This window comes from Scylla paramamosain, chromosome 31 (genome assembly GCF_035594125.1).
Source record: "Scylla paramamosain isolate STU-SP2022 chromosome 31, ASM3559412v1, whole genome shotgun sequence".
NCBI lineage: Eukaryota > Metazoa > Arthropoda > Malacostraca > Decapoda > Portunidae > Scylla > Scylla paramamosain.
The window spans coordinates 397,930-411,550 of record NC_087181.1 but is presented as its reverse complement, the minus strand read 5'-3'; the positions used below and the strand labels follow the sequence as shown (position 1 = coordinate 411,550).

The window sequence follows — 13,621 nt, the reverse complement described above, 5'->3', positions numbered from 1 at the left end:
AGGTAGGTACGTTTCGTAGAGACTACCACGTGTAGACCTGACGGCTTCTTGCAGCTTCCCTTATTTCCTTATGTTCAGATGATTCAGGTCGTCTCCACAGCGAGCCTCACACTGCTATTATTACTACAGCGATTTAATTATTTTTGTTCATTCTTAGGTTCACCCAGTCTTGAAATGGGTACCGGGCAGCTGTGATTGGGAACGTAAAGGCGACAGGGAAAGGAAGTGACCACCCTGCTCCATATACCGAGATCAAAGAAGCTTAGGAAACGAAACTTTAGAGCTTCCTTGACCGAGGCCCAGGAAGGGTGATACTACCAGACCCCCGCCAACGCTCACGATTGAATATGACACCCCTTAAATTTACAAAAATATTGAGTAATGCATTGACTACAATCATGTATCTAAGCGCCACTGGAAAAGAAAAGAAATTCCTGTCGTAATACATCGTGTTTCATTTTTTTTTTTTTTGTAAACTCTGTAGTTACCATTCCCATACATGCAATAATCTTACCTGGTGGTGTAGCAATCTTAACTGACAGACGGTGTTACTTTTAATTGTAGTATGATGTTTATGCGAGAATGCCAGATGAGAATCCTAGGTATGGTTTTGTACGTTCTCAAAACATCACTTTCATACGTACAGCAATCTTATACGCCAGGTGTAGCAATCCAAAGCGACGGGTGGTATTACTTTTATCTGTGGTATGATGTATATGAGAAATACTAGATAAAAAAATATAAGTATCGTTTATAGGAGTGCAATGGGTCAAATAAGTGCCAAACAGGAGGCATCATTGACGGCAATGAGTCGTGTGATGAGTACAATGGGTTAAAATAGTACCAAACAGGAGACATTTTAGAGAAGTGTCTGGTAAAGTAAGGAAAGTGACACCATAATGTTACAAAGGAGCGTTAAAGGAGAGAAATGGATCAAAATAAGTGACAGAAATGAGACATCGCGGGTCCTCTATGATACTATCATACGGGAAGTGCCCAGCGAAGAATAGCACAATGAAATACCAAACAAGTATTGAAGAAAAGAGCGTCCAGTGTCAAAGTAGGTGCCATACGTGGAGCATTGCAGGTCGTCTATGGCATCATATGCGAGGAGTGCTTTCTGCAATTAGGAGTATCACCAAATGAAAAAGAGTATCAAGCGGATCGCCCAATGCCGGACGTGTCTCGATTCTCCTCTCCTGAAACTCTTCTTGTCAGAGGAAACTGGATAAGAATCCAGAGTTACAATATAAGTGTATCAAGCCCAATGCCGGACGTGTCTCGATTCTCCTCTCCTGAAACTCTTCTTGTCAGAGGAAACTGGATAAGAATCCAGAGTTACAATTTATTGTCAGAGGAAACTGGATAAGAATCCAGTTACAATTTACCAGTGAAAGGGATGGAAAATGATGACAGTGGTTAAATCTTGAAGCAGTAAGGTAGAAAGAATAAAGGTGAGAACAAGTACAAGGTCTTGTCCCAGGAGAATACATACCTGGTCAAATAGTTTATTCTTTACTAGTTTCCTCGTCACAAAAATAAAATAAACAAATCTGCCTTTGTCCACGCAGATATCTTGATATCAGATTGTCAGGCGAACCTTTAGCTCACCTCTCAGTCTGCAAGAAAGTCACGGTAGTCACCTCTTTACGAATTCCTACACAAGTACAACCCCCCATTCACCATGGCTCTCTAGGGAATGGATTACTTACCACCTTAATAGCCTTGATGCTCACCATCCATTACCGTACCCGGGCGTGGAGGTGCAGGCACACTGCTGAAGGTCAATGATACCAGGATACCTGTTGCTGATCATTTAATGTTTCTAATGGAACTCCTTTGTGTCTGACATTGGTTCAAGATGATGAGGAGTGGCGGGGCGGGGCGGGGCGGGGCCGGGCTTAAATCGCTATACCAACGCCATCAGTACGTGGGACTTACAGGCTGGTGGTATTATTATCGAGAACATAAAAATAATAATATAATAATATTAATAATGATAATAATAATAAGTTCCACGCTCCTGCTTGTACCCAGTGTGATGAGCGAACCGAGGCGGATGCGAGCGTACCGTGTGGGGAAGGATGAGAGGAGGCTGGCGATGAGCCGAACAAGGTAGTAGTCTATACTGAGGCATCAGCAGCAGCAAGAGTACCTGTTTTGATATGTGTGGCTGAGAGTGATGTGGGTAACTCCATCACCCATAGCAATGTGTGTGTGTGTGTGGGTGTGGGTGTGGGTGTGTGTGTGTGTGTGTGTGTGTGTGTGTGTGTGTGTGTGTGTGTGTGTGTGTGTGTGTGTGTGTGTGTGTGTGTGTGTGTCAGTCACTGGCCGGCGAGCGAGTTCCTCATGGAGGGTCTTGCCTTGTACAGCGAGGACTGGGGGACGAAAAGACGGTGACGGTGACGGTGAAAGTGACGGTGACGGTGGTGGTGGTGGTGGTAATTGGTGGGGAAAGCCCTCCCTCCCCCTCCACTCGTGTGATGAGAGGAAATAATTAATTTGGGTTATGAATCAAAGTAATGGACAAAACACAATCTACTACAAAACTCGAGGGTGGGTCGGGCACGAGTCTGCGCTGTTGACTCATTCTGTACAAGAAATATCGCAAAAGGCAATACAAATTTTTCCACTTTTTTCCATTGGTATAAAAAAGAAAACAGCTCAGACTCTGCCATGTTTTCTATAAAAAATAAGTAATGAGGAAAAGTTGTCTTTGCTGAAACCATATTAGGTAAACTTTGCTATTCACAAGTATACATACAATTATGTACCATTTTTATCTGATAAAAAACAAGTCCACTTGCAAGTCGCAGATATACAGACCATTACTACACTTTTGTCTAGTCTATAAACTAAACTCTGTGTGACGCCACTACAGTCAGGTAAAAATAGACCAATATTATGGAACACATACTTACATCATTAGTGGTCACACACTATTCACATTAATGATAAACTGACTCCTTTGGACTTTTGTTATAATAATAAGGTGCCCATGCACTGTTGTATTCCCCTTGACAGTAGTCACGTAGCTTGTATTTGGCAGGAAAATGTGTATAAGAGGAGCTGATATCACAAAGGCAAATTAAACATTCTGAACCTCCCACTTTTGGTGAATTGTAAAAACTTTGCATAATCAAGTATAGTTCAAATATTGAACATTTGTGCACAAACTGAGAAAAGATGGGCTAAACCTAGCAAACATGTCCTCAATCGTCTGGTCCTTCAAAATTTCTTACAAAATTGCACTGTCAAAATCAATACTCAGTAAAAGTTTAAAAACTGGTCAATGGTCAAGATAAATCCTTTCCTTTCCACGAAAAAAACTAAAATGTATAATATATATATATATATATATATATATATATATATATATATATATATATATATATATATATATATATATATATATATATATATATATAATATACATATATATATATATATATATATATATATATATGTCATAAATACATATACATATGAACTAGTAAAAAGGAGCCTCCATGGTGTGAGTACGTCTACACTGGCAACACTGACTCTCACAACCAGTGCCGGGGGATGGGGGGCTCTGCTCTGCTCTGCTCTGCTCTGCTCTCTTCTGCTTCCTCAATAAATAGAAAAGAAACTATTGGTGGTGAAAATGTACTGTACAATAAATAATAAATATATTCTCGCCGACTCATTACCATCGCATGGGCGTTGTCTTCCTCGGCGTGCAAAACGCTGCCGGCCGACCAATGTTCTGGTACAAAACTGGTTGTACTTTGTAACCTTCTCGTCGTCATCGCCACACCACCTCGTTCCTGTGGTACCGAGAAACCCCATGTCCGATTCCAGTCAGTCCAATAATAGTTGCCACCGTACTTCATCAGAGGTATTGCAATAGAGAAGTTGCATCTGTGCAGTCATTAATGCAAAATAACTCCCTTACCTATAGTATTGCTTGGAATAAAAAATATCTATTCTCATTCCTCTTGTATTCTTATTAAAACTTTCTTTTGTATAAAGGTCACTTCAGCATCACTAAGGATCAAATTTATCTACGCTTTCCTCCGAGCTCCACACACACACGCGAACACACTCACACGCAACTCACACACAAACCCAGCGGCGGCAGCGGCGGCCGTGGCACACTCTCAGGTCCTGTCCGCCATGCTGGCCACTTGGCCACCCGCAGCGGGCCACCACAGACTCGAGTCACTACTATACGAGGAAATCTGGGTCACTGTAGTCGCTCTCATCATCCTCGGAGTCGCTCGTTCTCCTTCTCCTCTTTTTCTTCTTGTGCTTTTTGTGGCTGGAAGATTTGTGGGAAGAGGAGCGGTGGTGGTGGTGGTGATGGTGGTGGTGATGATGGTGGGAGGAGCGGTGTTCCCGAGGTGGCACCACCTGCGAGGTCCGGATGGTGATGGGCTTGATGGGGGACTGGTGCTGCTGCGGCGGCGGTGGCGGCGGCTGTGGTGCTGCATTGGTCGGTGGCAGGAGCTCCCCAGTGACGGGGCCAATGGCATTGAGGGCCACTGCCGAGTTCATCTCCGTCCCCTTGGGTTGGTCCTGCAAAATGAGGGTTAATGGAGCTGCTCACATGTCAGGTCTTACACCACTCAAGGTGTTACTACAGCTGTGGCTCGTTTCATCTATACAGTAAAGGTTATTCTGCTTCCACATCAATTACCATAAGCAATGACTCAAGTCAACTTACAACACGAGATATTATTACAGGAAAGACAGACATAACAAAAAAATTGCCTCATTCATATATCTTCTGAACTCCATGACAGCTACCAAGAGGCAAAAGTGATGATGATATGGTGCAGTAAGCAACAAACAGCTAATGCTCACCTACCATCACAGAACTCAATTTTCAGGTCACATAAACACCAGCCACCCTCAAATAGTTTGGGCTGGGTAAAGTTAATTAGTTTAGATGAAATGCACTTAAGCTGGATTTGGTTAGTTTGTTTGAGGTTAAATTCAACTTAATACCCTAACACAGCCAAACCTAGCCAAAAATTATCTCAGATAGCTTACTTTCATATGAATCAAATCTACCCTTGATTCAAACACCACAAACATTTTTGTAGTTTAGACAGATACAGATAAAATGTTTAATGTTGTTGTCTAGTGATGCCCCTTCTTTTCTTACAAGATGAGAGTGTTAAAGGCTCTACCCAACCTACACTGTACTGCTACTGTGAAGAAAACATTCTTGGCAGTGTGTGCAAAGCGGTGGTGAGAGGAAACAAGCAGAGAAATAAAATATTTCAACTCTATCCAGTATTTTCTCTCATCACCACATTCCACACACTTGCTGCACTCCTGCATTCCCCACTGTGTTACCATCCTTACCTTCCATCCATCGTGGGTGCCAGGCAGGCAGGGGACATCCGTTGCATGCTGTGAATAACAAAATGTCTTGTGTAACCAATGACATTTGTGTTTCAAAGCAGGATATGTATTTAATCAATTCACTTCGGTGCTTCGGGCAACAAAGTATTTGGTGATATAGTAAGGAAGTTAGGATACCAACTTTCCAATACCTATAAAAATTAAATGATTTTGTCCACAGATTATGACATCATTGATAAAGAGTGCACTTCTATTTTCTCTGATTCTTTAAATCACAAAGCAACAAAGACAAACTGGCAGGAGCCCAGATTTGCTGCCACACTCAGCAAGTGGCTGGGTTACCTGGTTGCCTCGAAGGTTGCGTGTGTTGGGCATGGAGGAGTGGGCATCGTTCTGGAATGGCTTCTTCACTTCAGAATCTGAGTCATCATCATCATCTGGATCTATCTTCAGCATGAGGGCTTTAAACTGGAGAGAGAAGATATCCAGTTAAAATAAGATTCTCTTCACTAACATAAAGCAATTCAATGACTCCAGCAAAGTGTTACGAGCACATGTCCCTTCTCAGATAAACTCACTTGTACCACTTTGTATATTAAATTTACTCATGAAATTAATCAATGGTACCATAAGAAGGTACACTATCTTTTCATCTTCCTCTACATGTAAATAAACATTTCCCTTTATCAGCCTCAAATTACAAGCAGATCTTAATTTATGATCATTCGATTTACAGATACTTTAAAGTTACATATGAAGTAATAGTGATCTTTGTTTTAACTTATGAAAGCAAAATGTATATGTAAGAATAAGAATAGAAATACAATAAATATACATAAGAACACAAATTATAATAGTAAATACAAAAAATACATTAAATGGATAAAAATCAAACAAGTCCAAAGATACATCCAGATAAAAGATTTTTTTTAAACAACAGCTTCACAAATCATGACTTGTCTGTAAGTAATTTCCTTTAAGAGCAGCTGAAGTCCATTTAAACCAAGTGGTAATGATAAGAAAGGTTTATGGAGTAATTCCTGAGGTTCCAAGTCTCACATTGAGGTACTGGTTGATGAGGTCAATCTTTGGTCTGATGTCCTCAAGGTTGTTCAAGTCCTGCTCAGGCTCCTCCTTCAGTCTCTTCAGGATTGGCTTGGGGTTAAACTTTGCTGAGCTCTTCTTGGAGCAGCTCTTCTCATACTGCTTGGAGGTGTCTGACGGCGAGTACTGGCCAATCTTCCTGCAGTAAACAAACCAAACAGGGTCTAAGGATTGCTGTTCTATTAAATCACACTTATTTGATACTTTAATCAGAAATTCATAAGTGACTCAGGAATCTACTCAGTTTCCTTGAAGCACACAAGTTTTATGGCTAATGATGAAGTTAGAATATACTATTTTCTTGAATGAAGATACAATTACTTTTTTCTCATCCACATTTTTCTATAACTTCAAAGAAGAAATTACCTAAAATATGATAGTGGAAAAGTCTACCACACTTTCAAAAATTAAAAGTAATGTCTGGTATTGTTTTGTATTATTCAGACCCTTCCCTTGAAGACACATACATTCCCTTGTACAGTTTTGATCAAGCCCCAGCAGCCATCTCCAAAAACATTTATCAACAAGCAGCCTCCACACATCTAGGTTGCACTGAGAAGACTCACCCGTCAGTGATGCCATAAATTTCCTTCATATAATCTTTGAGCATGAGGAGGAGGAGGCAGCCCTGTGAGGCATTGATGCACTCCACCAGAGGCGTCAAGTTAGGGGGCATGCGGCTCAGGTACACCTCCACGTCCTCCTCGTCTTCCAGGTCATCCACATACTCTGGCTGGCCAGTCTCAGGGTTGATCTTCACCTCAGCATTGGGTGGTGGCAGCAGAGACTGGGGAGGAAAGAAAGGCTGGACTCAGACACACCGCAGGAAAACACAATGCAAATCCTCACTACCAGTAAATGAGATGTGACAAATAACAAGACCAAATGGTATGGATCTGATGCCTCAAAAAAATAGATCTATGCATGATATACGAGTACACAGAGAGATAACTCCTTATCCTGCCAAAATTCATCATAACTATTCACGCTCCTCTACAAACAAACACTGTGGCAGTTCATGATGACCTATTTCTGAAATTCAGCAGTTTTGAAGCCTCAGTGGTGTGTAGCTGGCCAAGACACACATCACTCAACAAAGCCAACTGATAATTTTGCATTCCAAATAGAAGAGCTTCACACTGTCAATGCTGAAAATCTGAGCTATTCATGACAGCTGCCACACCACCATGTGACAAACTCTTACCTCTTTGAAAGACTGGAGAAGGTTGGCACCTGTGACTGATATCATGATGTCTATATGGTGGATGATGAAGAGTGGCTCGTCCAACACCTGGTAAGGGAAGTATGCCAGGTTGTCCGAGATGAACAGCAGCTCAGCAAGAGTGGTTCTCTGTGGAAACAAAAAGTTGTCAGCAATTTATTTCATTTTAATTATCTTAGATGGGAAAAGTAATAAATTTGGAACAATATGAGATGATGAGCGAGCCAAAATTCCTACAATTTGGGAAGATTCCTTGTAGGAATATAAAGACAAAGATAAAAAGACTTGCCTTTACTATACTCTTTACAATCTGACTACAACTCTGGCCTAAATTTGTATGTAGTTTCATAGTGTCTGTTTAGTGCAACCCATTCCATATGAAGTGTTCACAAGAAAAATTAGTCTCTCCCTCTCTCTCTCTCTCTAACACACACACACACACAAACACAAACACAAAGCTTCAACCATTACCGCCTGTTCCTCAAATTGCTTCAGGAGGGAGAAGGCCACAGCCCTGCGGTGCTGCTTGGTGGAGCGCATCACGGAGTACAGGAAGCCATTGAGTGCACCAGGATGCTCCCCCTCCTTGGTGCGGAAACCCCTGGTGGGCATGGATGGCTGGATGAGAGAGTGGAGACGATAGGACAGCCGGAACCCCTGCATGGCCTTCATCCCGATGAAGCCCGGGTACTTCTTCTCTATGTCCTGCAGCTGCTTGTCTGCTGAATGAGCAATCATGTCCTCCGTGTCAGTAGACATGCACACCAAGTAGGGCACAATCTGGACGGGGTGCACCAGGCCCTGTGCCAACACCAGCTGGATCACACGCAGTGCTGAGTGCCGCACCCCCATGCACCCGGTCACCACACACTCCAGTACCTGGTGAGATACAACCATTACACTTCCAGAACAAGCAGTCTTGAGACTATAGAGCTTTCTTCTGTCTCTCTAAGATCACTAGTCATGGGACCTCACTGTGCAGCATGAGTCAGGTGAAAATACAGAGGAAAAGAGAGAGTGCCACTCACTTGCTTCAAGTAAACTTGAATGATTGCCGACGCCATGCCAGACTGGACATCACACATCTCCTTCAAGTTTTCACGAGTTTTTTGTTTAGCCCCTGTAGACAAAACATTACATTACCATCTTCTTTTTCTCAATATATAAACCATTCAGCCCACTGCTTTACCCTCTGCTTTATAAGCTTGTACAAACTACTGACTTAAAATTAATCCTTAACCTGATTTGTTTTATGAATACATTTTTCTGAAAACTACTGAGACTCCACATCCCTCCTCAGCCTTCTGGAAGCCAAACATGGCAGTGCATTACAACTAAACCTGCCGCCACAAATGCCAGGAATCTGGAAACAAAAATTCCTGGCATGGAATTTAATTTAAGCTAAGCTGGAAAACTGTAGTGAGTGTATGTTCTGGATGATACAGGTTAAAATGACTAATTGCTAACATGTTTCCTTGGATATCAATCAATATTTTGTAACACACACAGGACAGCTTACTGCCACCTTCCCTAAAAGAGGCACAGGTCAGCAAACACAGCTCAAGCAGTGTGCATGCAAGACCTCAACACTTACACTCTTGGTCCTGCTTGATCATGCGCACTTCCTCCTCCTGCAAGTAGGATTCGATGTTCTGCAGGGTTTGGATGCGCAGGGTGGTGTTGACGGACGGGTCAAGCAGCAAGGTGTGGTAGAGCTGCTTGAGGCGAGTCCCCATCATCAGCTCGTAGTGACGGATGCACACGAAGCCCAGCGCCTGCAGGGTGTAGTGGCGGATGTTGCTGTCTGGCTGGTCCATGAAGTACATGAGGGTGTCGAACACTTGGTCAGTGATGTCCTCCTGGCAGGGGAAACAGGGTCTCCATCAGAGGTGGTCATGTTAAGGACTCGTGCAAAGCTGACATTGGTTACAGCTATACTGGTATTAGTAACCGAGGGACCATGAAAGTGTGGCCATTGCTTCTTCTATCCTAGCACTTGTACCATTGACTTTCTTACAAAATGGAACACTGACACATCACACCATCCTACTGTTGGGAACTGGGTTGTACACTGAATCACATGGGTAGAGTCAATGATCAAATGTAAAGAGCGACTCACCTGCAGGCCACACCTGACTGTTTCATCCTTAAGGTTGAAATGCTTCAGTAACAGTCCAATGGTATACAGAGATCTTCGGAAGAGTGGCTTGTGGGTTTCCAGTTTGGGACATTGTGGATTCTCCTCACTGTACCTCTTATAGTCTACGATGAAGGTGTGATACCTGTAAACAGTCAACATTAATTACTCACTTACAGATAATTGACAGCCGAGACAAATAAGGAGGCAGACCCATATACACATTACCCAATGAAGGATGCATGCTGTACTGGCAACAAGTCTTGGCTGGTTAGCATAGGTGAGCTGGTATGTTTCCTCACCCGATTTAACATAAAAAAACATAATTTCAATGCTTTATATGACCTTCAATGTTTGGAAAGCTTTCCTTATGTATATTATCACAAATGTCCCTTAGTTCATACTTTTGTTTGGGATGTTGGGAAGGGAATACTTCACAATAAGCCACAAGTTTTCAAATGGATGTAAAGAAAATCTGTTTCCAGGCCAATAACTATTGTAATGCACTTCTGAATCCTGAAGCCACTTTATCATGTTCAAACACTGGTGCACCCACAAAATCAAGCTTCTGGCATGTAATTAATCTTTCAATCGGTCTCTATCTGACTCACCTGTTGAAACAGTCCTTGATGAGGCGGTAGTTTTTTGTGACTGTGTTCACTATGGAGCCGAGAAGTGCCAAGCAGGATGTTATGACGGTGCGGTCGTGCTGCAAGATCAACTTCACTGCGTCCTCTTCAAGCTGGGCCAGGAAGGTCTCACTTGGATGCTCCATCAAGGGCACCACAAGCTCCAGGGTGCGAGCCACCACACCTATCATGTTGTAGTCTACCTGGGTCTGCAACACAATATACATCCAATCTGAATGCTTGCTTGTGGCAACAAGAGATGAAGAATAAGTGAATGAGTACATCAAAATAGCTTGCATGTGAAGCATTACTCATAGAGGTATACAAGGAATGCGAGAGAATGGTGGGCGCAAGAAGGAAGCCACCAGAGTTAATATGGGAAAAATCAACTTATGAGAGGGAGACCTCTGCACCGAGCACTCTCTTGTAAAGACCTATCAACATAAGGATTACAGAAGAGCATCAGTGAAGAGCGTCATATGCATATATATAATAACAATTGAAAAAGTTATTTCTCACCACAATCATTTATTTATTTTCAAGGAATGGGGATGAACAGAATTTTTTTTTTTTTTTATTTGGCCATATAAAAGAAGGAGAGATTGGGCACAGAATGCAGAGAAGTTGGAGTGTGGCTGAGAGGGTCTGGAGTGACCTGTGTTGAGCAATAGTCCACTGAGCAAGACAACGGTCATTAATAACACCCACATTAACATGACATCTTTTATGTCAGCAAATACAGTAATTGGTTAAATGTGAGCATCAACATACATGACAAAGAAAAAAACACACTCCTTGCCAAGAGGACAAGAGCCAGCTCCCTCACCTGGCATCTCCACGCGAGGTAAGGCTGAAGTGTTATCGCGTGATCCACCAGGAGCTGGGGACGGATTTTGGCAAACAGGTAGAGTGTTTTGTGGCAGGCCAGGATACGCTGCGTGGTGGTGCGAGGCTGTGGGCCGGCAGCATTGTTGTGTCCGTCCTCCTCCAGCACCAGAATGTGGCGCACCAGGCAGTCCACAATCTGCTTGCACGCCGTCACCAGGGACTTGGGGGGCTCACTCACTACCTTGGTCACATCATCCTTGTCTTCTCGGGGCTTGAACATCTGCCGGTGAATGGAAGGTTCAAGAATCTAACACAAGAAGTGCAGCTGTCTCATGTAATATTCAAGGACTAGGTCACATGATATTATTGTGTTTATCTTTAACTTGAGACATACAGGAGATGCCAACTGCACATAATATTTTCCATACCAAGTACTGCATGATTACATTTTTTTATTGATTGGAAAGCATTAACATTTCAGACAAAATGAGTGTTGTGTTACCTAGAGAAAAATGCATGTCACACTATCTCTTTCATGGCTATAACATGAAAATTAACATCAATAACATGCCTCAAGTTGAACATACAGTGAGAATGTGAGGAAAGGACACAGTGGTTCTATTCCTACAGATATTTTCAGGGAAAGAATGAAACTTTATGGAACACACAAAAAAAATCTAACTTATGAAAGAGCAGAATATATTATGATGAGTAATGATGGGAGTCTATCACCTGCAAACCACACTTCAATAAGAACATATGAAAATAAGAACATGGGCAAAAAGCTGTCAGATCCACACATGACAGTCCTGCAGCAATTCCACACATCCAGACACACACAATCAGCAAAGACAAGTAAAACTCTACTTTTGAGACATTCTTTACCAAATCTACACTTGAATACTTGTCAAAATAATTAATCTTGTGTCAGATTTAAATTACTGAGATATCAAAGCCATACACTTGAGAGAAAAGTGCAGTTTATATCCCAAGGCTGAAAGTCTAATCATCACGTTAGTTTTTCTCTTCCACTCATAATCTGCAAGGAACAATTATGCACAATAATTTCTAAAGATATACAATTTTCTTGAAGGAATAGGTCACTTTCATAATATAGATGCAGCACCAATGCTGCACACAACTCACACTGTGGAGCAGTTGCTCAAACCAGTCCAGCCCGGTGTCCCTGCAGGCCACCACCACCTCAGTAATGTTGTTCACCTTCCTCAACAGGGCTTCCTCATCTACATGGGGCCGATCCCTCACTGGTGTGAACCACATGTTCTGTCAAACACACACCATTAAATACATTAAGAGGCATGAACCATGTTCTTCAATCAGTAGTAAGGCATGCAACATAACCATACAAGATAATTTCACAGAACCCCCCAATAGTAGGGACACAGTGACAAATGTGCTAAAGATATCTTTACTATACATGACCTGTTAATAATAATCATATTTCCCCTATCTTCTGTTTCTTTACAGACTCCTTTCACTCTCTCTGTAACCCTACTTTTCCTCCCAAAGTCGTACCTGGAAGACCTCCTGTACCAGCTTTTTGATGCCCTCCTCATCGTTGATTCTCCGGATCATCTTAACACAAATCTCTGGTATCTTGGCAAAGTCCGGACACTCTAGGCAGATGTCCTTCAGAATCTTGATGACTCTTTTCCTGACACTTACACCAGTATCCTGAAAAGGAGAGAGAGAGAGAGAGAGGGATACAGTGCAGGCACAGTGAACATCATTGAATGGTTAAATAAAACTGAAGTATAATAACTTGATAAGACAACCAACCACAAATGTCATGCTAGAATATTACAGGAAATGACAGATAAACAAATCCCCCACTTTGTAAAATCAGTGGGAAGTAACTGTTAGAACCTCCTGAATGGAAATAATCAGCCACAAAAAAGGAATCTATTAAGGTAATACAGCCATCACTATATAACAAGCTTTGAATAGTGTCAGTGAACTATATAAAGCATGCACACACACACACACACACACACACACACACACATGCATTCAGAAAATTACCAGAATTCTTGCTGAGATCATGTCATAATAGGTATTGAGGACCTCCGGGCGAGAGAGAACAAACTTGCCCACCAAGTCGACAGCAGCTTCCCTGACAGAGGTGGAGTGGTCCAGGAAGGAGTGGTGCACCCCAAGTTGCATATCCTTCCTTGACAACACTCCAGGGTCAGCCTCCACCACCATGGTCAGGCACTTCATGGCCTTGGTGCGCACAGCAATGGCAGACTCGGTCAACACTCGCAGGATCTAAGGGAGAAGAGCATCTGGCATTAGTTATTGCAGTTCAGGTGTAGGAGTGATCTC

The 13,621-nt window shown here is 42.3% G+C and overlaps 1 protein-coding gene across 6 annotated transcripts in view; it reads right to left on the bottom strand.

The window, feature by feature from the left end:
• Positions 1–1,801: 1,801 nt before the first annotated feature.
• Positions 1,802–13,621, bottom strand: part of LOC135116360 (nipped-B-like protein) — a 53,883-nt gene continuing 42,063 nt past the window's right edge. For all 6 annotated transcript variants that reach the window (XM_064033731.1, XM_064033732.1, XM_064033734.1 and 3 more), the window contains 15 exons: positions 13,319–13,564; positions 12,812–12,970; positions 12,422–12,559; positions 11,274–11,555; positions 10,430–10,656; positions 9,801–9,963; positions 9,276–9,540; positions 8,710–8,801; positions 8,153–8,560; positions 7,664–7,810; positions 7,026–7,246; positions 6,415–6,598; positions 5,698–5,823; positions 5,356–5,403; positions 1,802–4,560 (listed from right to left, as the gene is read on the bottom strand). In XM_064033731.1, the coding sequence (XP_063889801.1) occupies positions 4,210–4,560; positions 5,356–5,403; positions 5,698–5,823; positions 6,415–6,598; positions 7,026–7,246; positions 7,664–7,810; positions 8,153–8,560; positions 8,710–8,801; positions 9,276–9,540; positions 9,801–9,963; positions 10,430–10,656; positions 11,274–11,555; positions 12,422–12,559; positions 12,812–12,970; positions 13,319–13,564 (3,057 nt within the window). In that variant the 3' untranslated portion in view covers positions 1,802–4,209. The remainder of the gene's footprint in view (positions 4,561–5,355; positions 5,404–5,697; positions 5,824–6,414; positions 6,599–7,025; positions 7,247–7,663; positions 7,811–8,152; positions 8,561–8,709; positions 8,802–9,275; positions 9,541–9,800; positions 9,964–10,429; positions 10,657–11,273; positions 11,556–12,421; positions 12,560–12,811; positions 12,971–13,318; positions 13,565–13,621) is intronic.